General features: G+C 40.9%; 3 protein-coding genes and 2 non-coding genes across 5 annotated transcripts; 3 read left to right on the top strand and 2 right to left on the bottom strand.

The window, feature by feature from the left end:
* Positions 1-3,411, top strand: LOC130948850 (receptor-like serine/threonine-protein kinase At4g25390). Its single transcript, XM_057877725.1, has 2 exons — positions 1-2,499; positions 2,719-3,411. Exon 1 carries the CDS (start codon positions 781-783, stop codon positions 2,482-2,484), a length of 1,704 nt encoding a protein of 567 aa, XP_057733708.1. The 5' UTR covers positions 1-780; the 3' UTR covers positions 2,485-2,499; positions 2,719-3,411.
* A 17,490-nt stretch (positions 3,412-20,901) lies between these two features.
* LOC130950146 (uncharacterized) lies at positions 20,902-21,315 on the top strand. The gene has a single exon (XM_057878687.1). It carries the CDS (start codon positions 20,902-20,904, stop codon positions 21,313-21,315), a length of 414 nt encoding a protein of 137 aa, XP_057734670.1.
* A 328-nt stretch (positions 21,316-21,643) lies between these two features.
* LOC130950145 (uncharacterized) lies at positions 21,644-23,191 on the top strand. The gene has a single exon (XM_057878686.1). The coding sequence runs from the start codon at positions 21,644-21,646 to the stop codon at positions 23,189-23,191; it is 1,548 nt and encodes a 515-aa protein (XP_057734669.1).
* A 3,057-nt stretch (positions 23,192-26,248) lies between these two features.
* TRNAW-CCA (transfer RNA tryptophan (anticodon CCA)) lies at positions 26,249-26,322 on the bottom strand. Its single transcript has one exon. It is a non-coding gene; the product is annotated as a tRNA-Trp (tRNA).
* A 189-nt stretch (positions 26,323-26,511) lies between these two features.
* TRNAP-UGG (transfer RNA proline (anticodon UGG)) lies at positions 26,512-26,585 on the bottom strand. The gene has a single exon. It is a non-coding gene; the product is annotated as a tRNA-Pro (tRNA).
* Positions 26,586-27,409: the final 824 nt, after the last annotated feature.

Below are 27,409 nucleotides of genomic sequence, written 5' to 3'. Positions count from 1 at the left end.
AATATTCATATGCAAAGCATGAATCATAAAAGGCTAAAAAATAAGTGCCGCGTTTACAGGTAGACAATGAATTGAAGTAACTAATACTACCTGTGCTATACATATATGTAGGAATCAACACACATAATCACAAATGTATATTACCAATAAACACCGCCCATCAATATTTATTTATATCGCCCCATTTTCCCCCTTGGTTACAAGTTAACTCATCACACTTGCTATGGACTACTCAGGCGGAGTATTTAATTGGTAGATCAAAAAAACAGTTCTTATAAAAGTAATTAATGTCATTGTTTTAGCCTTGCTTACTCAAAACACATTTACAACAACTACCTATAATTTAAAGAGACTTAATTATCAAAGTACTAACTAGTAATAAAATGTAGATGGAGTTGATAATGCACCTTTATTTTTCTAAAATACTAGTAATAGACGTGATTTTTTTTTTAAATAAAGATGATGCGGTAATTAAGAGGAGATTAATTTCAAGCAGAGCCGGGCCCTCATATAACAGAAGGGGGCAATGGCAAGAATAAACACTAAAATGAGTATAAACACAAAAATTGGAGGTAGCTATATAAGTAAAGAGGGTTATGGAAATGGAAGTAGCCAAGTAGGGAGAGTTGCAGACAGGAAAAGTAGAAGTAAACAATAAATGTATAGAGATACATAGTGTAACTGTATTCAGTATTTCAGTATTCTATTCTCGAATATCCAGAGACGCATTAAAACCCCCCTCAGAAGATTAACAAACTAGTTGGCAATTCACATGAAAAGATGCCATCACGCCACCCGTCCACGTCATCGCCACCAAACAAACCCCAAAACCATGTCTTCTCCTCCGCTTCCTCTTTCTTCGTCCTCTTCTTCCTCTGCCTTCGAAACCCAACAAGGAAGAAGAACCGGACAACTCCATCTTCTGACTCCGACTCCAACCCTCCTCACCGCTTCTCCTACTCCCTCCTCCGCCGCGCCACCAACTCCTTCTCCACCATCCTCGGCCATGGAGGCTTTGGCCCTGTCTTCTCCGCCTCCCTCGCCAGAAAACCCCTCGCCGTTAAGCTCATGGACTCCTCTGCATCCCTCCAAGGGGAGCGCGAGTTCCACAACGAGCTCCTCTTCGCTTCCAGGCTCCTCCGTTCATCCTCCTCCTCCACGTGCCGTCACGTGGTCCCTGCTATAGGGTTCGCCTCCGACCCCAAACGGCGCCGTTTCCTCATCGTGTACGACCTCATGCACAACGGCAACCTCCACGACGCACTCCTCCGCCGAAAATCCCCTGAGCTCATGCGATGGCAGACGAGATTCTCCGTTGCACTGGACGTCGCGAGAGGGTTACAGTTTCTTCACTCCTGTGACCCTCCAGTGATTCACGGCGATATCAAGCCCAGTAATGTTCTCTTGGACCGGTCCTTTGCGGCCAAGATAGGAGACTTCGGACTTGCGAGGTTCAAGACGGAGAACAGGTTGGAAGCTGAGGCTTTGGGGTGCGAGAGTGACGGTGCCTCTGTTTTTGAGGAGCAATCTCCGGAAGGACCAATTCCATCGCCTGATGCAGTTGTGAAGAAAAATGGGAAGGGTGTGGGGGGCAATTTGGTAAATGAAGAGAACGGGGGTTCATCGGGTGCTGTGTTGAAGGATTATGTGATGGATTGGATTGGGAATGACGTTGGAATGCAGAGACCCAAAGCTGAGTTGACTGCTTCTGCTTCTGCTGCATCTACCAGTGCAAAGGATGAGAACAACAAGAAGAAGAAGAACAAGAGTAATAACAGTAGTAGTAGGAGGAAACTGGAATGGTGGGAATCTATGGATGAGGACGGTGATGTTTTGAAGAAGCAGAGAAGAAGGTCTGTGAGGGAATGGTGGAAGGAGGAGTATTCTCAAGAGCTTGCTAGCAAGAAGAAAAAGAAAAACAAAAAGAAGAAAGAAAAGGATAGAAATGGTGGAGAGAGAGAGAGTGATGAGTGGTGGTTCAGGGAGATTAAGAAAAGCGGTAGCAGGAACAGCGTAGATTCATGGGTAGATGATGGTGAAATCCCCAAGAGTGGGGCTATGAGCAGCAACCAAAGCATGAGAGGGACGGTGTTCTATGTTGCTCCAGAGTGTGGTGGCGATGCGTCGGAGAAGTGCGATGTGTACAGTTTCGGGGTGTTATTGCTTGTGATAGTGTCTGGGAGGCGTCCATTGGAGGTGACTACTGGTTCGCCATTGTCGAGCAGTGAGTTTCAGAGAGCGAATCTTGTGTCGTGGGCTCGCCATTGCAGCCGCAAAGGGAAGCTGATTGATCTTGTTGATGAATCCATTCAGGGTTTGGATAAAGAGCAGGCTCTGCTCTGTATCAAGGTTGCGTTGCTCTGTTTGCTCAAGTCACCGTCTCGTCGTCCTTCAATGAAAGAGGTTGTTGGGATGCTTAGTGGGGAATTGGAGCCATCTCAATTACCCCTTCACTATTCATCTTCATCATCCACTCAACAGTAGCAATTCTACTTTGCTGTAAATTTCCCTTTTAGTTGCGTTGACTCTCTTTTGTTTTCACTTTTGCTAGGTTTGATTGATTTCTGTATTTCACACTAACTTTGAGGCATGCTTTAGCGGAGAGGCCATCTTGTAGTTCACAACTTTTGCTAATCAAAAACCCTTCTTACTTTTGTGTAACATATTCTGGTAATTGATTGTTGTCGTTTTTCTGATTGTGCAAATTGACTTGGACAGTTGGACATACATACAGTTTTCCACACAGATCAACGAAATCATCCGAGAATATTGGATAAAAACCCGTCTACGAATGGAGAATGGTGCAACGCCATACGGCATCTGTTATATTCAACTATACTATTATGCACTTTGCTTTCTCCATCAACTACGCTATAGTAATGGCCTAATGGGTACCTTGTTACATAATTCATCTCTACGTATTTTGACTTGCTTTCTAACTGTTATGTACCCGTACATGAATGTAAGATACATTTTTTTAGTAAAAGTTGTTAATTTTTTTTTTCCATTTGATTAATAAAATTGATACATGTATCATGTTTAATTGGAGGGTTGAGCTATGTGGAGACTGACAGGTGATGCTTTCCTTTCCATTTAGAGTCTCATCAGAACTAATCAGTAATAATTTTTTTGGCAGAGAATTAGTAATTAGATTAATTCAAAAACAGTTTGGGATATTGGGCTATGTGGAGCCCAAATCCTAGAGGCTTTTGTTTCTGAGCCACGAATCTCAGACACTTATGGTAAGAGTTGTTAGCCCCAAAAACTTTTGTAGGGTTGAGCCCATTTGACAGTAGCAAGCACTGGAGTCTAGAGGGATAACTATGCGCTTATATATATATATGGTGACTACTATGCCCTTATATATTACTAGATAAATTCTTTTCCAGTCACCAAAGAAAAAAATATATGTGACTTAAATATTTTTAATAACTGGCAGTATGGAGTATAACAAAATATAATTCATATATTTTTTTATTTATGTATATGTATATATACGTATATATAAATGAAAAAAATATTATAATTTTTAAAAATTACACATGAATCTTTTTATTTAAATAAATTTATTTTAATTAAATTACAATTAGCTCATGAATAATGTATGATTATATTAATTTAAGAAAATATTTTTATTATAATTATATCAAATCAATATTTAATGCGTTATTAAACTACTTATCAATCATTCATATTTTTAATCATTTTAATTATCTCAATTGATATAGTTCTAATTCTCATTCAAGTACAATAATTTTATTAGGAGATAGTTGATGCACACATTAATAGTGATCCATTTAATTTGATATCAATTAGTAAATAATAATAATAATAATAATAATAATAATAATAATAATAATAATAATAAGGTCTACACGGTACATGCATTATATTTTAAAAAAGTAAAATATATTTTAAAAAAATCAAGGTATCAATAATCAATTATAATTAATATCAATATCAATAATTAATTCTTATAATTATTTTTTGCACTATTAAAGGCTACGTATAGTGTTTTTATTGGAGAATAAAAAAGGTTGTGATTCATAATATTTTCGTAAAGTTATATCATATGGACACAAGATTAATTAGATAACAAATTGAATTTACTTAATATGTTTTATTTTTTGCTCATATTTTTTATTAATTATTTTACTTTTTATATTTACAGTAAATATTGAATGTAAAAAAGGAAAAAATAATATTAAATGTTATCTATTTTATTTATTTAGAGTTATAATTAAATTTGATATAATTATAGCAAGTATCTAGAATTAATAATAACATGATAGTATAATTTTAAGTTATATAATATAATAAAAAAAATGTAACAATTTATGTATACTTCCTATATAGCAATAATATTATATATATTTATATATCTCATCTTTTAGCTCTTTCCTAAAAATATTGGCATATAATTAATGTCGATAACATATATATTGAGTAAGTATCTCTATTGAATCAATCATAAAGGTTAATAAAATATAATGACATAAATTTCACCTAATTATAGCAAATATCTCCATTGAAAATATTTGCTAATTATTACCCTGTATAATTAGTGTGTGTGTGTGTGTGTATATATATATATAAGGATTAATAGTGAATTATTACAATTATTTATCATCTAGAAAATTCGTACCCCAGACATAAAACTTCTTCTATTTATTATTTTTCATACCTAAGGGATACTAACTATGATTCTATCAATAGTATTACCTATGGTAGATTATGTAATGAAATAGTTTAAAAAATAAAAGCAAGAATTATAAGATTATGGAAAGTCCCGTCCAAATTTGACAAGAACAAGACGACTTACATAGAAATGGTTCTCATAGATGATAAGGTAAGTTGATTATTTTCCATGATTTTTTCAATTGATGCTAGATCTATTTTATAAATATTTTTTGTTCATATTTTAAGTTTATTTGATAAGTATACCCTTGCATGAATCAAAGACAGTGCGATTTTATAGATTTATAAATGCGTGCTAATAGCCTTTATATTTAATTTGTTTTATAGTGTGATAATAGCCAATATATTTATTGGTAGATTTAACTATTACTATATTATTTATGATCACATTCAATATATATGTCTGATTTATTGAAAAAATAGATTATTAAAACCGATTAATAACTATTATAGAGTTAATCTAATTAATACTAGAATAAAAAAAACAAACAATACATAACATATTACCTTTTTTATTAATCAAATTATTATAATTCAAATTAATTTTTAAAAAATGGCACGGGTAATTACACTTGTATCTATATATATATTTTGGTGACTGCTATGCCCTTATATATTACTAGATAGATTCTTTTCTTTTAAAGATAGTCTGACAGCTAAAAGAAAAATTTAAATTCACCCGAGTATCTATCAGAAATATCAACAGAGTAACATTCACCCGTCACAACTAATAACAAGAAATTTAAATTCTCACCTTTAGAAAAAATAAATCAAAATCTGACCCTCTTTCCAGAAGCACTCCATCACCTTCGTTAGGAATGGGCTCACCACAAAATTATGGACGTAGGCTTGGGTGGAAGGCGAACCTGATAAAGTTTGCAACCAGAGAAGACTTAGACCTAGATAGCAATGTCTGAGAATGGACCAATGGAAGAGAAGAATCAAATAAAATTAAATTGGAGAGTTTCTTACCAGAAAGCATGATCATGAAAATAATGGCTCAACATGCATCCAATCGGAATAGAGGAGAAGATAGAGTGGCTTAGAGACACATGGACGACGGTGATTTTTCTGTATCTTCAACCTACAAAGCTATTGCATCTTGGAGCCCCCTTTCTGTTTCGATCTGGAACGCTATGTGAAAATGGAAGGGACCACAAAAAGCGAAGACATTCATGTGGAGACTGATGCACAATCGAGTGTTCACTAATGAGAGGAGATGCTGTATATTTGGTGGCGCCGACGAATATGCCCTATGCAGCAACTAGATGGAAGACACAATTCACGCTATAAGGAACTGTCCCAAGGTGTCAACGATTTGGGTCCAACTAATAAACCCTGGATTGCTCGATTCCTTCTTTAGAGCTAGCTTCAATGAGCGGATTGAACTCAATTTTAGAGAAAATATGAATGGCAGCAATCGGAGGGACCGGCTAGATATGTCTTCATCACCGCGTGTTGGAAATTTGAAATTGGAGGAATAAGAAGATACATGAACAAGGTTACTCTAGACCACCTCAATGCCACAACAAAATACTGAAGAAAGTGAAGAAAATTTCTGAAGCTTTTGAAAGAAGAAGGAAACAGAGCTTTTGCAAAGTGAAAACTGAACAACAAATAAATGTTCAAATGCTTGACTGCTTATGCTATGAACCAACTCGAGTGATAAATGAAAACGTAAGAATTATATCTGAGTCAAATAATTGTTTAAAATTAATTTAAAATTCTACCTTGTTCGATGTCACGTGATCCCGAGTGCTTGACGGGTCGGGTGCTGATGGGAGAGGGTTGTCAGGACCCTGAGTCGACCTGGAACTGAAGGTGGTGCAGATGACAAGCTGGGGGCGCCGGAGGTGATGCAATGAGGGGGGTGGCCACCTGCAAGGACACTCTAACGGTCAAGTCAGTGTTCGTACGAAGTGATGGCCGAATTAGGTAAAAGTGTGACGTACCTTGGGGGGAGAGCTGACCTCTCCCCTTTTGTACTGTGCTGGGCGGGCCCTATGAATGACCTAGTCCGTTACCCAAGAAGCTTCCATGAGCTGTCGTAATCCATGTGGGGGGGGGAGGCAGGTTATTTCGGACCCCGGGTCGGGGCTTCGGGTCATGATCCGAGGGTATGGGCCCGACTGGTTTCCTGGGCCGTACGGATGGTAAATCGGATATGCCCTGGGTCGGGTGCTTAGGACCCGACCCGTCGGACCCTCTTTTGTGAGGGATGTCTTGGGCTTGGGTCAGGGGTGGTGCCCCGACCCGACGACTAGCTGGGCTGGACCCTTGCTGGTCCGTAATAGTGCTCCCAACGCGCCAGCCTTGAGGTTTTGGGACTCGTGGCTAGACGCGTTTGTCCTACTCGCCGAGATGAGGCATGTTCTTCTCCTCGGGAGCTCGTTAGTGGTATTTCGTGTTCTTCACGCGTGGTTTCCTCGTCTTTGGTGTTGTCTCCTTGGCTTTTGCGCTGGGCATTAAATGCCCATCATTTCATGATTTGAAATTCGCGTGAAATGGTGAATATGCCCCTGCCTTTTGGTGCTCTTCCTCGGTGGTTACGCTTTCCCTATTTTTGCTTTGCAACTCCCTCATAACTCCACTTCCCTCTTTTTCTTTTCCTTGCTCTCTCGCGCTGCTGCTGCTTTATTCTCTACTCTTGCTGCATTGATTTTTATTTGCGCTTCTGGTGCTCCTACTTCCTTTGGATCCTTTCTTCGATCTTTCTGCATTTTCCTAGTACGTTATTTTTATGGTTTCTCCCTTTTTGTTACATCTTTCCCTTAGTTTTCTCCTGTTCTTCTTTGTGCATTTTTCCTATGCATGCCTGGGTTTTGTTTGTTCTTGTTTTCTCTTTCCTTTTAGAGGGGGCACCACTGGGTTTTCTTAGGGTTTTGCTTTAAGTTCTGGGTTTGTGTTGGGTTAGCGTAGGGGGTGATTTAAGGAGTTGTTAGTTTTGTTTTTGCTGCTTTAAGGGTTCTCGTCTTCCCGTTTTGACTAAGTGGTGCCCCCACTATAGGTATGGCCGATCGTCTCGTTCTTCCGGATCAGGCTCAGCGACTGCTAGCCGACTTTGTTGATCACTACGCTTGGGTTTCTTCCGACGTGAGGGACACTCCTTCCACGGTCACAAAGGAGGGCCTCCAGGACTTGTTCCAGGCAGGGCTCTTGTGTGGAGGTGGTCCCGAGGAAGTGTTTTATCAAGTTTACGTCCCCGCTGCCTGGGAGCGTGTCTGCCAAAAGAACCTGGCAGCCCCACGAGTTGTTGACTGGCTCTGGGTTTATGAACCCATGTTCACGACCTTGGGGGTTTGCTTACCCTTCTCCCCCTTCGTCATGGGTTTGTTGAACCATTGTGATGTTGCACCCTTTACCTTTTTCTTCTCACGAACCCTTCTCGTCAGGGGAAGGCGAAGAAGGGGTACATGTCCTTCAGGGCTTAACAAGGTCGTAGGAACTTTGGCTTTTTTGAGGACTCCTTTCATGGTTTTAAGCCTACCTTCTTCAAGGTTAGGCCAATCGAGGATCACCAACCCTTCTAGCTTACTGCCAATGGGGAGAGACGGATCCCGACTTACTGGAGCTTCGAGGAGGGATACGATTATTTGATAAAAATTTCTTATGATTGGTTGAGCCCGGAAGATCGTAACATTGCTGATATCTTGTTGGCAATTTTTGGCGAGAGAAATCTTAACCCTCGTATGGTTATGGAAGACCGGGAGGCCGGTCAGTCGTATGTTAGTGAGTTCTTTACTTTTTTGTACTTGGTGCTTATTTTTCTGTTGCTCACACCTTGCCCCTCTTTGATTTCAGTTACCATGGCTGGCGGGAAGAAAACCTTGGCTGACTTGATGAGCCTCATCCAGGGGGATGATGAGGGTGGTGAGGATTCTTCGGCGACTCCTTCGGTGAGTCAGGATTAAGGAGACACTGTGTAGGGCTGCGGTTGGGTTGACGGGGCCGACCAAAGTCAGCCAGAGAAGGTTGAGGTTCCTCCTGAGAACACCTCGGGGAAATTGAGTGTGGAGGCAGAAGCTCCTTTTGATGAGGAGGATCTGGGGTTTGGTGATGATGACTTGAAGGTCGTTAGCAACCCTAAGAAGAGGAAACGAGATTCCGGGAAGGCGCTCTCGGTTATGGAGAAAAACTTCGATGCTGGGGGTTTCATTGAATCCCAGTTGCTCCCTGGCACCGAAGATTTTTTTCATGATGCCGATCTTTTTGGGCAGGCAAGGTGGATCTACCGCAGTCTTCTTCAAGTAGCAACTATTGCCAAGAAGGTGGAGCCTGTCTTGGAAAGTTATCATACTATGGAAGTGAAGCTTCGAAACTCCAAGAAATACCTGACAGATTCGAAGTCTCGGGAGGAGTCTTTGAAGATAAAGTTGTCTGAGTAGGGGAAGAAGGCTGAGGAAGATGCCAAAGAGATCAACAGGCTGTTGGATCGGGACCTCGCCTTGATGAAAGATCTGAATGCTTCTCGTGACGAGACTGCTGCTACTCAGAAGAAAGTTAAAGAATTGGAGGAGAAGCTGAAGTCGGCGGAGAGCTCAGCGGCAACTGTCCGTCAGGAGATGGCAGCCCTGAAGAAGAAAAACAAAAAGCTTGCGAGGGGGGCCCGGGAGGCCGTGAAGCTAACTGAGGAGGGGATCAAACTTCAGGTGGTCGTGCTAGCTCCCAATCTCGATCTGTCTCAAGTTGGAGCCCTCAAGACGGTTGAGGACGGGAAGATCGTTGATATCCTTAAGTCTTGAGATGGATGCTTCTTTCAGCTTTTGTATTCCCTGTTTTTGCTTTTTTGAAACTTGTTATCTTTATCTTTGGGCCTGTTTAAGGCGACTTTTATTTGTAATGAACACTTTTTCATTTTATTTTAAGCCGTTTATGTTTTATCGTTTGCTCGTTCGGGCCGTTGTGGCTTTTGACTTCTGTCGTTTTTCGCTTATTCGGGCCGTCGTGGCCTTTTGGTGTTTGGTTTACCATTTTTATGGTATTTGCTACTTTTTGCTCGTTGCTCTTTTAGCTTTTGGGTCCTTTTTGGTTCTCGGGGTGATCAGTCCCGAGTTTTCGTTAGGTCAACCGCTCGTCATTTTTGTTATTTTGTCGTATTTGTCGTAGATCTTGCAAAAAGACAAGGTTATTATATATGCATATGTAGAACTCAAAACAAAGGAAGGATGTGACACAATTTTAAAGTGAACGAAAATAAAGAAAAATGTAAGTGTTAGTGGTTATGGCAGGGTCATTCGGCCGCCAGGTCGTTTCCTCTTATGAGTAAAATCTTTTCAGGTTTGTCATGTTCCATGTTCTCGGCACTTCGGTTCCATCTAAATTTTCTAGCTTGTATGCACCTTTGCTGAGGACTTCTCTCACCCTGTAAGGTTCTTCCCAATTTGCGGCCAACTTGCCTTCTCCCGGGGTCGGTAGTCCTTTATCGTTACGTCGTGAGACTAGGTCGCCTTCCTCGAGGCTTCTCTTTAGAACTTTACCGTTGTATCTTAGGGCTATCCTTTGTTTGATTGGTGTCTCTGTCAAGTGTGCCATCTATCTTGTCTCGTCAATCAAGTCTTTCTCGATTGCCTCGTCTCCTCCCCCAAGGAGTACTCTTAGACTCGGCTCCCCTATTTCGACTGGGATAACCGCGTCGACCCCGTATGTGAGTCGGAAGGGTGTCTGACCGGTAGATGACTGGGGGAAAGTTATGTACGACCATAACACTGAAGCTAGCTCGTCTGCCCATGAGCCCTTCTTCCCTTCGAGTCATTTCTTTATCCCTTTTAAGATGATCTTATTGGCCGCTTCTACTTGTCCGTTGCTTTGAGGGTGCTCGACTAAGGAGAACCTTTGCTTGATTCCTAGTCTTGAGAGGAATTCTTTGAATTTCTTGTCAGTGAATTGTGTCCCATTATCTGATATGACGGATTTCAGGATTCCGAACCTGGTGATTACTTGCCTCCACATGAATTTCTGGCAGTTTGCTGAAGATATGCTGGCTAGTGACTCTGCTTCCACCCATTTGGTGTAGTAATCTATGGCCACTAACAAGTATTTCACTTGTCTTGGCTCGGGTGGGAATGGCCCCAGAAGGTCGATTCCCCATTAGGCAAAAGATTGGGGTGCCATCATCAAACTGAGTTCCTCAGGTAGGGCTTTGTGGAAGTTGGCATTTTTTTTGACACTTCTTGCATTTTATGACAAACTCCTGCTCCAGGTATCGAAAGATAGGGTCTATCCACAAGGGGGAGCTTGGGGTTTGGGTTGCACATAGGATGACTGCTAGTTCTGTTGCACATATCGACGAGGTTAGTAGGGCATAAGCCAATTTTTCCAGCTTGGTGTATTTCAATTATGCTCCTTGGAGTACTTTACTGATGAAGTATATTGGGCGTTGAGTCTTGTCTTCTTTTCGGACAAGGACTGTCGCCATGGCCTGTATGGTTACTGCTAGGTACAAGTACAGAGGTTCTCCTTCTCTGGGCTTGCTGAGTACGGGTGGTTCTGAGAGTACCTTTTTAAAATGGTTGAATGCTTCCTCGCATGCCGGATTTCATTCGAAGGCGATTCTTTTCTTCATTAGGTTAAAAAATAGGAGGGCCTTCTCAGCCGAGGCTCCGAGAAACCGGGATAGAGCCGTGAGCTTCCTGGTTACTCGCTGCACATCTTTGACGCACCCTGGGCTTGTCATTTTGAGGATGGCTTTGCACTTGTTCTGGTTGGCCTCTACCCCGCTTTGCGTTATCATGAAGCCTAGAAATTTTCTGGCCTCCATGGCAAACGCACACTTGAGTGGGTTGAGCCTCATGTTGAATTTCCTTAGTGCTTTGAAGACAGCTTGGAGGTCATCCATAAGGCTACTTGGTTCTGCCGTTTTTACTAGGACGTCGTCGACGTAGACCTCTACCGTTTTGCTGATGAGGTCATGAAAAACCTTGCTCATCAGTCTTTGGTAGGTGGCCTCTGCATTCTTTAATCCAAATGGCATTACTTTGTAGCAATAAGTGCCTACTGGTGTTATGAACGCTGTCTTTTCCTGATCAGGTCGGTGCATCGGGATCTGATTATAGCCGGAGTATGCATCCATGAAGCTCAGGAAACGATATCATACTGCCGAGTCTACCAAGGCGTCGATGTTGGGGAGGGGAAAAGAGTCTTTGGGACATTCCTTGTTCATGTCAGAGTAGTCGATACACATTCTCCATTTTACACTAGCTTTTTTTACTAGGACGACGTTGGATAGCCATGTCGAGTATTCGAGTTCTTTGATGAGCTCTGCTTCAAGTAGCCCGACTGTTTGTTTGGTGACCTCATTGACCCTTTCTTGGAACATTTTCCTTTGTCGTTGTGCTAATGGTTTTGCATCTGGTTTGATAACTAGTCGGTGGGATATGACCTCGGGATCCAAGCCCGGCATGTCTGATGGCGTCCATGCGAAGAGGTCGCCATTTGCCCTTACGACCTCTATAAGGGGGCCTTTGAGTTCATGGGGCAAATTTTTGTTTACGAAAGTAAACTGTTTTGCCGACTTTCCTTTCTGGAATTTCTCCATGTCCCCTTCTGGTTCTGGCCTTGGCTTGTCTTCCATCCTTACATCCAGGTCGGCCAAGAACACGCCAACCGCCTTCTTGGATTCCTTCCTTAGGGAGAGACTGGCATTGTCGCATGCGACCGCCGCTTCCAAGTCTCCCTTAATGGAGCCAACAGTTCCTTTTGTAAGACCTAGAACCTTTGAAAAAGGGCTATCATTAGCTAATTTCAAATTCAGTATTTTCGTAGCTTCAAATTCAGAAATTTCTTTATTAAAGAAAATTAATGCAAGTTTTGATTTATTGAATTTGAAATAAGTTGTAGTTATTATCCAATTTTACAATTATTGGACTATATTTCTATATTTGAATTATAAAGTTGGTAGTTGTGAAATAATAAGGATTTTTATATGATTTGGACTAATTAATTAGTATTTTAAAATATTGATACTACTGTTTTGGGAAAATAAAGGATTTAACTATATTATTCCTGATTTTAAGATTTGGACATTTTATTGAAAATAATTTGTAAAATTGATGAGCAAATAGTATTTTTTATATATACAATTAGTGTTTATATTTCTTTCCCAATTTCATTTGAAATTACTAAAATGCCCTTAACCCTAATTTTTACTAAAAAACTAACCCTGAAACCCTAGCCTCTTGACCCTTACCCAGCGCCATTCTTTCCCTCCAACATACACCTTCAATTTCACTTCTCAAACTCATTCACGGACCAGGGAAAGATGGAAGGAGAGCACGCCGGCCAGGGAAGGAGGGCGATGCTGCCACAGTCAGACGCGGCCGTTGCAAGCTCACCACGCCGCGCTACGCTGCTTGTTGCGCCGTCCTTGTCGCTGATGATGGAGATCCGAGAGAGAGGAACGCGCGAGGAGAGGAAGGCGCCGTGTCTGGAGGCTGCCGCCGTCGTCCTTACTACGCCGCCGTCGTCCTTGCCACAGAGCCAGTCGCCGTCTTTTATGGCAGAGAGAGAGTGTGCGACAGGGGAGCCTTGTTGAAACCTGTCTGCTGCCTCCATTTCCACCGCTGTGCCATGGAGAAGAGGGAGCCGCACCACACCTCCATCACTGCTAACCCACCGAAGCTGGCGCGCGGGAAGAGGAGGAAGGGACGCTGCCTTGCGCCGTCACCGTCGTGCCTGAGCGCTGTTGCTGCGAGCTCGCCGTCACCGAAGCTGGGTGGTTGCTGTCCTTGTCAGTAGCGGGTGAGGATGAGACGCGATGATGGTGGGTGGTTCTGCCGCCCTTGCTACTGTGCCGTCAGAATCTACCGCCATGGCCGCCGGAGCTCCGGGCTGAGCTTCTGCCACTTAAGACCCTGTTGTCGTTGCCGAAAAAAGTATGCCGGTAGGGGTTTCGAACATGGTTTTCATTTCTTGTGAGATTATGAGAGTCTTATTGTCGCGAAATGTTGGTTTCAGTCACTATCACCGGAGTTCAGCTGCCACTGCCGCTTGAGGTGGCTGACGAAGCCGCTGTCGGGTTGATAAAGAGCTGCGGCTGCTTCGTTTCGCTAGTTCAGTAAGTAAATTATGTTTCGAAAAGCCTTGCGTTAGTATTCGGTTACATTTGGTTAATGAATATGAGTTTTGGTAATGTGGGGTCGAGTCCTGATTATTATATGTTGTGATTAGTGTTGCTATGGTTATTACGAAAGTGCCTGGGAGTTGAGGTTTTGGTTGCCGTCAGTTTGGGTTGAGGCGAAAAGGACTCTGTGAGACGTTTGGGTTATGGAATTTGCGTTTTGAGGTAGGAGCACTTTCCAAAAACTATGTTTTATGTGTTGGAATTATTACATATAGATACTGATGTGAGACATTGTGTATTTGGTGATTGTATCAGTCTTATGTATTAATTGATTGTCTCAAATGATTATGAATGTTTGTTTGGATGAATTGTTGTGCGACTTTGTGAAATGGAATATTTTGAAGTTGATTTAAAGATTTAAAATCTGAGTTTAATCCGTTGAGGATTGATTTGAATTGAGTTAATTATTTTGATGTTGTGAAAAGTCGAATGCACATTTTGAATTCAGCCTGGTTTACTTTAACTGACTTGGTTTGGACAAATGATTTGTTACTGGGCCGTTTCTTTAAAGCTTTGAAAATGAGTTAAATCGGTTGATATTGATTTGATTTTGAAACGGTTTACTTGAGATATGCAAATGAGGCAACTGATGGACTTAGTTTGATTTTGAATTTGATGTTGGATTTTGGACTGTTGAAAAGGAATGAGAAACAATTTAGTTGGGACCCGAATCGGGTGGCAAAAGTCCAAGTTTTAGGGGAGGTGCTGCCGAAATTTCTACAAAATCCTAGTCTTGTTTAAAAAGTTATTTAAAAAAGGGTTGGATTTGAGAAATTGTATTATTTGATTTATTAAAAGAATATTTATGTTTTCAAGCTTAATTTATATAATGAATTTTATGCCTTGAGTTCGACTTATTTAGAAATGAACTATTTTTACCGTTTGAATTATTGAAGGAAAGAATGATGCTCTAATATTGATTTCAATATAAAAAGGAACTTTTAGTGATTTTAAAGGAAACTAGACTTTTGATTGAGTGATTAAGTTTGAGGCATTTTGGAAGAGGTTAGAAAAATGGGTTCCAAAAAGAAATCTGAAAGTGGTTTGATTCAAATGAACCGGTTCCGTTTCAAATGAGTTGATTTTTTGACCGGATTGGAACTTGTGATTTTGTACGGTTCGGTTCCATAATAAATTTAGTTTTATTTACTTGAGCCGAGAATCTATAATTTTAAGAGTTTCAACGAATTTTAAGGAATTGATATAGATTGACCTCTCCTAAAGACTTGAGACTATACCGAGAAACTTTTGTTATAAAATTCTATTGTTGGATGGATGATTTTGAATGTTTCAAAATGAATCTTTAACTTGCCATGGTTATGGAAGTTTTGGAAAGAGGATGTCTAGAGTGGCATTGTTTTTAAAAGGAGAACTTACTTTGAGTAAAAGTGGCTTATAAGCCTGAGATGATTTGAGAAATAAGATCTTTAAAGCCAATGCTGAAAAGAGTTTAAACTTGATTTCCAAGTGAATGAATTGAAAAAAAGTGATTTACGGTTTAAATGCCGATTTATGAATTTGATGATGTTGAATGGTGGAAGTGCTATTTTGTTATGAGCCGGAATGGCTGTGTATGCTATTGAACTATGGCTGATTGCCGAATGAGTTGTGGGCCATATAGCTGATTATGAATTATGAATTTAAGGCGAAGGGCTGTATTTATTAATAAATTGGCTGGTTCTGGATTGAACCGTGAGCCGGATAGCTGAGATGGATGTTGATCCATGGCTGAGAAGGAATGCATGTATGCTATTGAATGAATTGTGAATTTAAGCCGGATGGCTGAGATGAATGTTGTATGTGAGTATACTTGTGTTTTCTCTCTGGTTGTAAGGGTGACAGGGCACCGACACCCTCTAATGGCGACAGGGCGCAGATACCCTCTAATGGCGACAGGGCGCAGATACCCTCTAATGGTGACATGGCACATATTCCCTCTAATGATATTAATGCGCAACAGAGAGATTGTGCCCGGGTTAGCTACCGGACACGTCGGGTTGGCTTGATAACCGACAGATGATATCATCAGCCACTAGGACAGGCATGCATCGTATGCATCTATGTGATATTGTTTGGGTGTGCATATTGTACTTGGTTTGCCTATGTGATTAACTGCTAATTGTTCTACTTGCTGTAACTGTTTGTTTGTGTTTGAACCTTCCTACTTGTGTTTGTGACTGAAACTCTATTAGATTGTGGTGGATTGGTTGCTGTTGGATTGTTTGGGCCTAGGGCCGTGGTTGAAATGAGATGGACCGATGGTTGGTTTCGATTTTGTGTTTCTGGTTTGGAGAAATATGAAAGGCTATTTTGGTTCAGCATAGATAAACTTTTTTGAAAGGCTTTTGAGTTTTAAGAATTGAACAGTTCCTCTTTCAGAAAAGATTTCCAACTTTACTTTTACTGTAAACCGTTGTTTTTGAAAAGAGGCATAAGACGGTTATTAATCACTGGTACGGTTTATCTTCACGTATCCTATTACAGTAATTTCCAAAAACCCTCTATTGAGAACCCTTTTGAGGATAATGTTCTCACCCCCCTTACATTTTTCCCCTTTCAGGATATGGACACAGAAGTCATGAAGAGTTTATTTAGTGTTGTTGAAATGCTTTGTATTTCTTTAGATTATTATTCATTGTACCCTCGCCTTTATCTTGATATATTCTGTAAGAGGGATAGGAATTGTAATGTTTAATGCTTGTAATATCATTATTATATATATGGATGTACCCTTTATGAGTTTTTGTAAGTTGTATGGTATGTATGGATGTACGTTGTATAGCAAAAGTATTTTGGGAGCGGTTTTGCAGTTTAAAGTTTTAAACAGGCTCATATTTTAGTATTAAATAGTGTAAGTGTCGTCGTAATGTCCGAGCTATCAGAGTCGCGCAGCTGGAAGCGTGAGCTTTGGTAGTTAGGGTATTACACCTTTGTCCGTCACGAACTTCATTGTTAGGAATTTGGTGCATATCACAGCTGAAAATTCGTTGATGGTTTTCCTTCCTAAAATGATGTTGTAGGCCGTGGAGTCTTTGAGGACTACGAAGTCCACCATAACCGACCTCATAGCGTCACCAGCTCCAAGGCAGATTGGGAGTGAGATCGTCTCGTCGGGCTTTATGTAGTTGTAGCCTAGCCCCATGACACCGTGTTGGTGAGTCTTAAGGTCGGACTCTCTGAGTCCCATGGTGTCAAACACGTTTCTGAATAGGATGTTGGAGTCAGCTCCAGTATCGATGAGGATTTGCCTGACCAACCCGGTCCCAACCATTGTCGTGATCACCATAGGGGGTTCTCGGGGAGGTCATGAAACCACTGATCTTCTGAGCTGAAGGATATCATGGGAGGTCCTCCGTTTGGGGTGGTAGGACCTCCCGTCAAAATAGAGAGGATTCGGGTATCCTTCTTTGCTGCTGACTTAAATTGGGGGCAGTATCACGTCCGACCACGACATTAACCACAAAAGTTGGGGGGTTGTCAGTGGCCTTTGTGGGTTCTCGTCTTGCCTTGATAGTCCAGCTTCGATCTTCTTTTGAGCGCTCTCGTTCTCGTCTTCTTGGCTCTTAGATAAGTCGGGAGAACTCATCATTGATGTATTCCTTGGCCACGCTTTGAATTTTTTGCATGGACCAAACAGACTTGGTAGTGAGGTGCTTCCTAAAGTCCTCGTTTAGCAGGCCATTCGTTAGGCAGAGACTAGCGACTGAGTCCGTAAGGCCGTCAATCTCTAGACACTCATCGTTGAATCTATCCAGAAACTTCCTGGTCGGCTCCCCAGGTTTTTGGGTAACACTCAGCAAGTTAATTGGGTGTTTTGCCTCGGCTATGCGTGTCGTGAACCGAGTCAGAAAGCTTTGGGAGATGTTCGCGAAAGCTGTGATGGATTCTTATGGGAGAGCGTTGAACCATCGAATCGTTGGGCCGGCTAGCGTTACAAAGAATGCTCGGCATCTGACCGCGTCGTCTACCCCTTCCAAGTTCATCCTTGCTTCAAAGGCTGTGATATGCTCCTGGGGATCCTTAGTCCCTTTGTACCTCATGTCCGTTGGCTTGTCAAAATTCTTCGGAAGCCGGACTTTGAGGATCGAGGGGTGAAAAGGGGTGGCTCCCATGATGATGGGTTCCTGTTGTTTCTTGGTTTTTCCTCTTTGGGACTCCCCATGGCTCTCGGTCTTGTCTTGGTAAGGTCGAGAGGTCGCCTGCAAACGCGCCTCATCGCGCTTTGTTGGGCTTTTTTCTTGGCTCATGGGTCTTCGGGAGGGGGAGCGAGTGCGAGTGCGAGATCGGTTGGCATCGCCGTAAGAGTGGCTGACGTCTCCGTGGGATCGCCTTCTCGCTACTAGCTCCCGTTCGAAGTTTTGTACTCTGTGTCTGAGTTCTTGCATGATCTTGGCACTGTCGGCTCCTGTTCCTCCGAAGGAACGTCTTTCGGGAGTCTTGGTGTATATCAGTTGGTTTCGCTGGACAGAGGACTGCAGGTGTTCGGCGACACAAGCCGTCGAACTCGCCCTACTCAGGCGAGCCCCTCCTCCTTCGCGAAGCTCCTCCGATGTGGGAAGTCGTTCCATATCTACATGGTTCCCGCAGACGGCCAATGTTCGATGTCACGTGATCCCGGGTGCTTGAGGGGTCGAGTGCTGACGGGAGAGGGTTGTCGGGACCCTGAGTCGACCTAGAACTGAAGGTGGTACGGATGACAAGTTGGGGGCGCCGAAGGTGATGCGATGAGGGGGGTGGCCATCTGCAAGGACACTCCGACTGGGGAGAGCTGACCTCTCCCCTTTTATACTGTGTTGGGCAAGCCCTACGAATGACCTAGCCCATTGCCCAAGAAGCTTCAATGACCTGTCGTAATCTACGTGGGGGGCAGGTCGTTTTGGACCCCGGGTCGGAGCTTCGGGTCATGATCCGAGGGTACGGGCCCGACTAGTGTTCTGGGCCGTACGGATGGTAAATCGAGTATACCCTAGGTCGGGTGCTTAGGACCCGATCCGTCGAACCCTCTTTTGTGAGGAATGTCTTGGACCTGGGTCAGGGGTGGTGCCCCGACCCGACGGCTAGCTGGGCTGGACCCTTGCTGGTCCGTATCAGACCTAAATTATATTAATCTGAATATAAGAATATTTATTCGTTATCCACCATGCATAGTCTATACTTCTCTAGCACTAAATGAATAAGAATTCTTAGAGAAATTATTCTGGGTCAAGGAAAATTAAAAATTTGTCAATCATAAGCCAGGGTTATGCGAGCATCTAAAAAACCACGGCCAAAAGTAGTTGCAGCATTATTAAAATAAAAATAAAATAAAAGGTGCAAGTAGCTGAGGAACTTGATGATTGAAGATCTCGTTTCAAATCTTAATGATCATCTTTAGGTTTCTACTTTCCATCTGGACAAGGATCCGCTTATGTTTATTAATCACCAAGCAGAAGATACGAGATCTGAATTTGAGGCAACAATGGGCAAGGAGAATCAGCATATAATCTTGGATGATGATGATGAGAAGAAGAAGAATATAAAAAGGATGATTCGTAGACAAGTTGAAACAGAATATTCCAGAATCATCAGATCATAGAAGTAGTGTGAAGATCAACCCCGTTCTTGAGATGTGCATTATGAGTGGTTGTTTATCGGAATTGATGGCAATACTGCTTCAACATTGCTATCATGTTGTTAACTGCGTTTCCTCTAAAATCAATGGCACCACATTTCGTTCTCTTCTCTCTCAAGTACTAACCTATCTTTCTTTTGCTATATAACTACTTCACTTGCATACTTGCATGCCTTTCATTATTTTTCACTAATAATATTATGTTATTATATATTCATATGGAAAAATATATACAAGTTAAAATAATCTGTTCACAATTATAAATTTTAGTTATACTATTGGTAAATATGTATGCGAAAGTATTACACTATGTTTGTTTGGATTTAGTCTTTTGAAATTTTGATTTTATTTATTAGATTTATTTCATTCTTGTGTAGCTGTGTATCACTTAATTAATTTATTAAGAAGTATAAAAAATCAACTTTTAAATAATTAATATTAATTTTTTTTAGTCACATTTTTTAGAGAATGTAATATCTGTAATTAAAATTTAAGATTTCTTAAAATTTAAAATTTAAACAAATCAGTTCATGTTAATTGGATTCTTTATTTACAATAATATAACTTGTAAAACAATAAGGATAAATATCATTGTTTCTATTTCTATATGAAAGTTTAAAAATTATTTGATATGACCAATAAGATCGGTTACGAATTATAGCTCGGTAACGTTCCCACAATAATGGCCGAACATTCGCAATAATCAGCATTTATTTCCATAACGTCGGACATATGAGTAATTCTCTCCCCAGACGTTATGACATAGGTAAAACGGTCATCCCTGCTCGAGCAAATATAAAAGCAAGAGACAGGAACAGAAGAGGTAAGCAATCTCTCTAAGAAAAAGTCTTCACATATATTCATTTACTGACTTGAGCGTCGGAGTGCCTTTGCAGGTACCCAACTCCTCCGCTTTTCCTTTACCGGCGAAGTCTGGAACGCATCTTAGAAGTGTGCCGACCTTGCCAGAAGAGACGACCTATACCTCGGCTCAGGCTGGTAAGAACATTGGCGCCCACCGTGGGGCCCGAAAATTTTGAAACATCATTTGTGACAGGCCCCAAAATCTTCACGCACCTTCATGGCTGATGTTCCCCTGCCCACTCCATCCGAACTTTTGAGGATGGTGACCGAGCTTCAACAAGCAAATCAGCGAATGGCGGAGGACAACCAAAGAATGCAGAACCAAATCGCGCAATTAGAACAAGCTCGCTTAGAGCACCACAACCACGATCACGAGAACAACGAACGAACTCATGTCTCCGAGACACCACAAAGCAACAACGACAGAGATCGGCAGAACAATGAAACTCAGCCCGATAACGAAGAAGAACAACCCGACAACTCGGCAGGACCATTTACAGCAGATATAATGAACTTTCAACTGCCCCGATAATTCACTCTTCCGACAACCTTAACCCCATATGACGGATTGGGCGACCCAAAACAGCACATCAAGAAATTCCGATCTATTATGATCGTTAACGGTGCATCTGATCCAATTCTTTGTCGATGTTTTCCATCTTTTTTAGATGGTCCTGCACTTGACTGGTTTTGCTCTTTGCCTGCAGATTCGATATCCCGTTTTCAGGAGTTGGCTGCCCAGTTTGAAGACCATTTTGCAGCATCCGCAATATATCTCCACGATTCTAATTATTTGACGACCATAAAGCAGGGAGCACAAGAAAGCCTGAAGGACTATATCACCCGCTTTACAAAGGTCGCCATGAGGATCCCCGACCTCCATCCAGAAGTTCATCTACACGCCATAAAAAGCGGCCTTCGCCCCGGCAAATTTCAGGAAACCATCGCTGTGACAAAGCCAAAAACTCTAGCCGAGTTTCGTGAAAAGGCCAAAGGTCAGATCGACGTCGAAGAACTCAGATAAGCAAGGAGGACAGAAAGATCGGCCACAAGTAAGGACGACGACAAACCTCGGGATAACAAAAAAGCATTTAAGCCAGTCCCACGTTATGACTCATACACTCAATTCAACACAAAAAAGGGACGATATTATAAAGGAGATATTAAACTCTAAACTAATTAAGCCTCCCCGCAAAGCTGGCAATTATCCAGAGTAAAAAAGCGTCGACAGATCAAAGTACTGCACTTTTCACCAGAAACACGGACAGACAACCGACGAATGTGTCATTGCTAAAGATCTCCTTGAACGCCTAGTAAGGCAAGGGCATCTCGACAAATTTATCGCAGGGCATATGCAGAAAAATACTACCCCCACACCCGACATATCAACAGCTGCCGCCTCCTCAAAAGGAAAGGACAAGGCACCGGCTCAGCCTAGAGGAGTAATAAATTGTATCTCCGGGGGCTACGCTGGAGGAGGACACACAAGCTCAGCCCGAAAACGCACTTACAGAGCCATGCTAGCAATAACGGATGCCCCAAGCCATCCTCGGCCACTGACGAATATTTCAGAAGTAACTTTCAGATCAACCGACTTTAATGGTGTCGATACCAACCTGGACGACCCTGTTGTCATCTCGATTCAGCTGGGAGATCTGATAGTGAGGAAAGTTTTATTCGACCCAGGAAGCAGTGCAGATGTCTTATTTTTCACCACCTTCCAAAAAATGAAGCTGAGCAACAATATTATGCAGCCGTACATGGGAGACCTGGTTGGATTTTCAGGAGAACGAGTTCCTGTACTGGGATCAGTGTGGTTACAAACCACACTTGGTGAGCAACCATTACATAACACACAGGATATTCAGTATCTCGTAGTCGACTGTTTTAGCCCCTATAATGTCATTTTAGGCAGACCCTTTTTAAATAAATTTGCTGCAATCGTATCTACTGTTCACCTTTGTGTGAAGTTTCCTGTGCAGGACAATGTTATAGCTACAGTTCATGGAGATCTCCAGGAAGCACGGCAATGCTACAACACGAGCTTAAAGCCATTCAAAAAAGTCGGACAATCACATGTCAATTCCATAAAGTCCGAACAGATAACAATATCCGAACTTGACCCCCGTGCTGACTTCGAAGATCGACCTACGCCAAACGAGGAGTTAGCAAAGATTACTCTAAATGACGATCCACTAAAATTTACTTTTGTAGGTACTTCCATGAGTACAAAAGACAGGAAAAGCCTCATAAGTTTTCTGCAGGAGAATGCCGACCTATTTGCATGGACCTCCGCTGATATGCCGGGAATAGATCCGTCTGTTATAACACACAAGTTGGCCCTAAATCCAACAGCTCGGCCAATCTCCCAGAAAAAAAGAAACCTCGGCACTGAAAAACGACAAGCATCAATCGCCGAGGTGCAAAAGCTCATTAACGCCAACTTCATCAGAGAAATCAGATTTACAACATGGCTGGCCAATGTGGTTATGGTAAGAAAAAGTAATGGTAAGTGGCGCATGTGCGTCGATTTTACTGATTTAAATAAAGCGTGCCCCAAGGATGCTTACCCTCTGCCTTGTATTGATACCCTGGTTGACAACTCTTGTGGCTACGGTACTTTAAGCTTTATGGACGCATATTCTGGCTATAACCAGATTCTTATGCACTCAATAGACCAGGAAAAAACGGCTTTCATAACTGAGAATTGTAATTACTGCTATAATGTTATGCCTTTTGGTCTAAAGAATGCAGGGGCAACATATCAACGGCTGATGAATAAGATCTTCCAGCATCAAATAGGCCGAAACATAGAGGTCTACGTTGATGATATGGTAGCCAAAACAAAGCTCGGCGACTCCCATATCCAGGACCTAGCCGAAATCTTCGGACAAATCTGACGATACAATATGAGGTTAAATCCAGAAAAGTGCGCCTTCGGAGTTCAGGGAGGAAAATTCCTCGGATTCATCCTTACCAGCCGAGGAATTGAAGCAAACCCAAAAAAATGTCAAGCAATACTCACCATGCAAAGCCCGTCCACAGTAAAAGAGGTTCAACGGCTAACAGGACGATTAGTCGCTTTATCTAGATTTTTACCATGCTTAGCACCTAAATCCACAAATTTTTTCCAATGTTTAAAAAAGAAAGCAAAACCTTTTGAATGGAATGAAGATTGTGAAACGGCTTTCAAAAGTTTAAAAGAATTTCTTTCAAAACCCCCTGTTCTACAAAAACCAAAATTCGGTGAACCATTATACATATATTTATCTATTACTGATGTTGCCATTAGTTCTGCTCTTGTAACAGAAACAGATCGGACCCAACATCCAGTCTATTTCGTGAGCAAGTCCTTGCAGAACGCCGAGCTTCGCTACCCAAAGTTGGAAAAGCTCGCCTTAGCTTTGGTATTCTTATCAAGACGCCTCCGGCCATACTTCCAGAGCCACACGATCATCGTCAGAACAGGACAACCTTTACGGCAAGTTCTTTCAAAACCTGAATTAGCAGGAAGACTAATTAAATGGGCTATTGAGTTGTCAGGATTTGACATTCAATATCAGCCAAGAGGGTCGGTCAAGTCCCAATACCTAGTGGACTTTGTTGCCGAACTTACGGAACCATGCTCAGACGCATCAAGTCCAAGCTGGACCTTGTTCGTAGACGGGGCTTCCAACCCTCAAGGTGCTGGCGCGGGGATACTGCTCGAAAGCTCGGATGGCATAATTCTCGAGCATTCCCTCCAATTCTCATTCAAGGCTAGCAATAACCAGTCCGAATATGAGGCCCTCATAGCAGGGCTCAGGTTAGCAACCGACCTCCATATCAATAATTTAAGAGTTTACTGCGATTCATTATTAGTCGTTCAACAGGTGAACCACAGTTTTCAAACAAAAGACCCGATCTTATTAAAATACCTGGATATTGTTAACCAACTACTCCAAAATTTTTCAACAATTTATATTATTCACATACCTAGGGAACAAAACCATAGAGCGGATATTTTGTCGAAATTAGCAACTACACAAGCACACACTACTACTCTTTTACAGTCAACTCTAGACAGGCCGAGCATTGATACACCTAACGTTCTAAACATCATTAATAAAGATAATTGGCAACACCCTTATATTCAATACCTCCGTTCTGGATCGATTCCAAATCACATTGATAATAAAGGTAAATTCAGACGACAGGCCTCCTATTATACACTGTTAAACGATAATCTGTACAGGCGAGGATACTCTCGACCTTTATTAAAATGTTTAAACAAGGCAGAGGCCGACCTTGTCTTATCCGAGGCACACGAAGGAATTTGTGGAATACACTCTGGAGCTCGGAGCCTGGCACAGAAAATTCTTCGAGCCGGATTTTACTGGCCGACGATATGGGAAGATAGCAAACACAAGGTCAGAACATGTGATAATTGTCAGAAGCATTCGCCGACTATACATCTACCAGCAGAGCATCTTCATCACTCGACGGTAAGCTAGCCATTTGACAAATGGGGAATCGATATTCTAGGACCATTCCCCACTGCTCCAAGACAGGTAAAATATTTGGTAGTTGCAATTGATTATTTTTCCAAATGGATCGAAGCACAACCTTTGGCAAAAATCACATCCGCACAAATGATAAGCTTCGTTTGGAAAAACATAATATGCAGATTTGGTATACCAAGTAATATTACAACTGACAATGGTCGTCAATTTATCGACCAAGGTTTCAAAGCTTTTTTGCAGAATCTAAAAATAAAACAACATTTTTCCTCCGTCGAACATCCACAGTCCAACGGACTAGCGGAAGCTGCTAATAAGGTCATTCTCCAGGCTTTACGAAAAAAGCTCGACAATGCAAAAGGGTTATGGGCCGAACTTGTCCCCGAAGTATTATGGGCATATAATACTACAGCTCATTCGACAACAAAGGAAACCCCATTTCGTTTGGTATATGGATCTGAAGCTATGATCCCTATAGAAGTCTCACAGGGCTCAATGCGAACGTTAGCTAAAGAACATGATCAAGCTCGGCAAGCAGAGCTCGATTTGATCAAAGAAATACGGCAAGCAGAGCTCGATTTAGAATAGAAAGAAGAAATAGAAATATTCTAGAAACTAGAAATAAAAAAATAATTTGAAATTCTTTTTGGATTATTTTACTCAACTTACGAGTTGCTCAAAAAATCTGTTGATTTTGAACCACAGGATGGATAGTTGTCATACATGATGAATTGATTTCTTACCGATGTCACTCTATTTTTGTTCGTCTATAATGATTGAGAAATCCACAAATCTCAATTGTGTTTCTCAAATGGTATTTTTTTCTTCTTCTCCTATTCGATTGTATTTCCTTGGAAACTTAGGGAAGTGCTTTGTAAACATACGTATAAAAAGAACTTATTTCATTTAGCTTCTTTATGCCCACTATAACTAGTTATTTCGGTTTTCTACTAGCAGCTTTTAGTATAACCTCAGCTCTTTTTATCAGTCTGAGTAAGATACGACTTATTTGATTTTCAAATTGGAATTGAATTAGAGATTTTCTAATACTACTAGATATTCTTGAGTTCTTTATCATGTTAATTTTCAATTCTTGATCATTGAGATTCGTGGTCAATACAGATTAATTAATATTTAGTTTAAGTATAAAGGATATATATTACCTCCCCTTTTCCTTCCCTTTCAAACAAAAAAGAATGATTGAAGTTTTTCTATTTGGAATTGTATTAGAACTAATCCCTATTACTTTGGCTGGATTATTCCTAACTACATATTTACAATACCAACGTGGTGATCAATTGGACCTTTGATTAATTAACATCTCGTTTGTTTAGTGATGTTTATTGACCTCCTATTTCTTTTCTTTGTTTTAACCACAATCTCCAGGAGGTCAAATTCAGCCTTTAAACTACTGTTTAATTATTTCATTGTCATTCTCCAATATAACAAGAATGGAATCACGCTCTGTAGGATTTGAACCTACGACATCGGATTTTGGAGACCCACGTTCTACCGAACTGAACTAAGAGTGCTTATTATTTATTTTTTTTAATAACATAATAATATTATATTATTAAAATATATTAAATTTTAAGTGACCCCAATACATCTTGCTTGCATATACCATATGCTATATAAATATTGATATATATGTATCTCCAATTTGAATCAGTCTCAATTGATCCCTTGTTACTTCTCCTACGATAAGTATTAGTTCGAGATAGGGATGACAGGATTTGAACCCGTGACATTTTGTACCCAAAACAAACGCGCTACCAAGTTGCGCTACATCCCTTTCAATTAGTTTCCTGTGTCATTGTAAAGAATCTTTGTCTTGTTTTCCACATTTTCTCCGTTGTATATATATTATATAATATATAATAATATATAATATAATTAAGAATATAAAAATTCTTATATTCTAATCAGGAAAATTTTAATATAATAATCAAAGAAAGACTTCTTAAGTTAATAAATAATTTAAATAATAATAAATAGAAAATTTCTCTAACATGGAAATCTATTTCATTTTTATGGAATGTTTGGGCAGAAATAGACCCCTTTTTATTAGTTATTAGAAAACAAAAAAGCTATCGAATGAATCGTTGTACATTTTAAATTTGAATTAAGAATTCGGCAGAAAATCCAAGTGGTTATTAACAAAATAACTATTTTTTGATAGTCCTATATAAAATTATGTATTAGAAATTGAAATAAAGAAAAAGGGAGGATTAAAAATGCGAGATCTTAAAACATATCTCTCCGTGGCACCAGTGGTAAGTACTCTATGGTTCGGAGCTTTAGCGGGTCTATTGATCGAAATCAATCGTTTTTTTCCGGATGCATTGATATTCCCCTTTTTTTAATTATAGTTACAGTCGCAGGAAGCGGTGAAGAGGATTCGAAATCGAAAAAAATATCGAAAATTCCTCATATTTTTTTTAGAATTCGAATCGAATAGAATAAGTTAGAAAAGAGAAAGAATAAAAGAAAAGGTGGATTTGTCCTTCGCGAAACTCGAAATCTGGTACAGGCTTCAATGGAATTGAATGAATAATTCAATTCCATTCTTAATATTAAGAGATTTAGACCGGAAATGGAAATAGAATAGTTAGGTTG

Source organism: Arachis stenosperma, chromosome 9, assembly GCF_014773155.1.
Source record: "Arachis stenosperma cultivar V10309 chromosome 9, arast.V10309.gnm1.PFL2, whole genome shotgun sequence".
Classification (NCBI taxonomy): domain Eukaryota; kingdom Viridiplantae; phylum Streptophyta; class Magnoliopsida; order Fabales; family Fabaceae; genus Arachis; species Arachis stenosperma.
The sequence above is the reverse complement of the archived record's forward strand: the minus strand, read 5'-3'. Positions and strand labels throughout refer to the sequence as shown.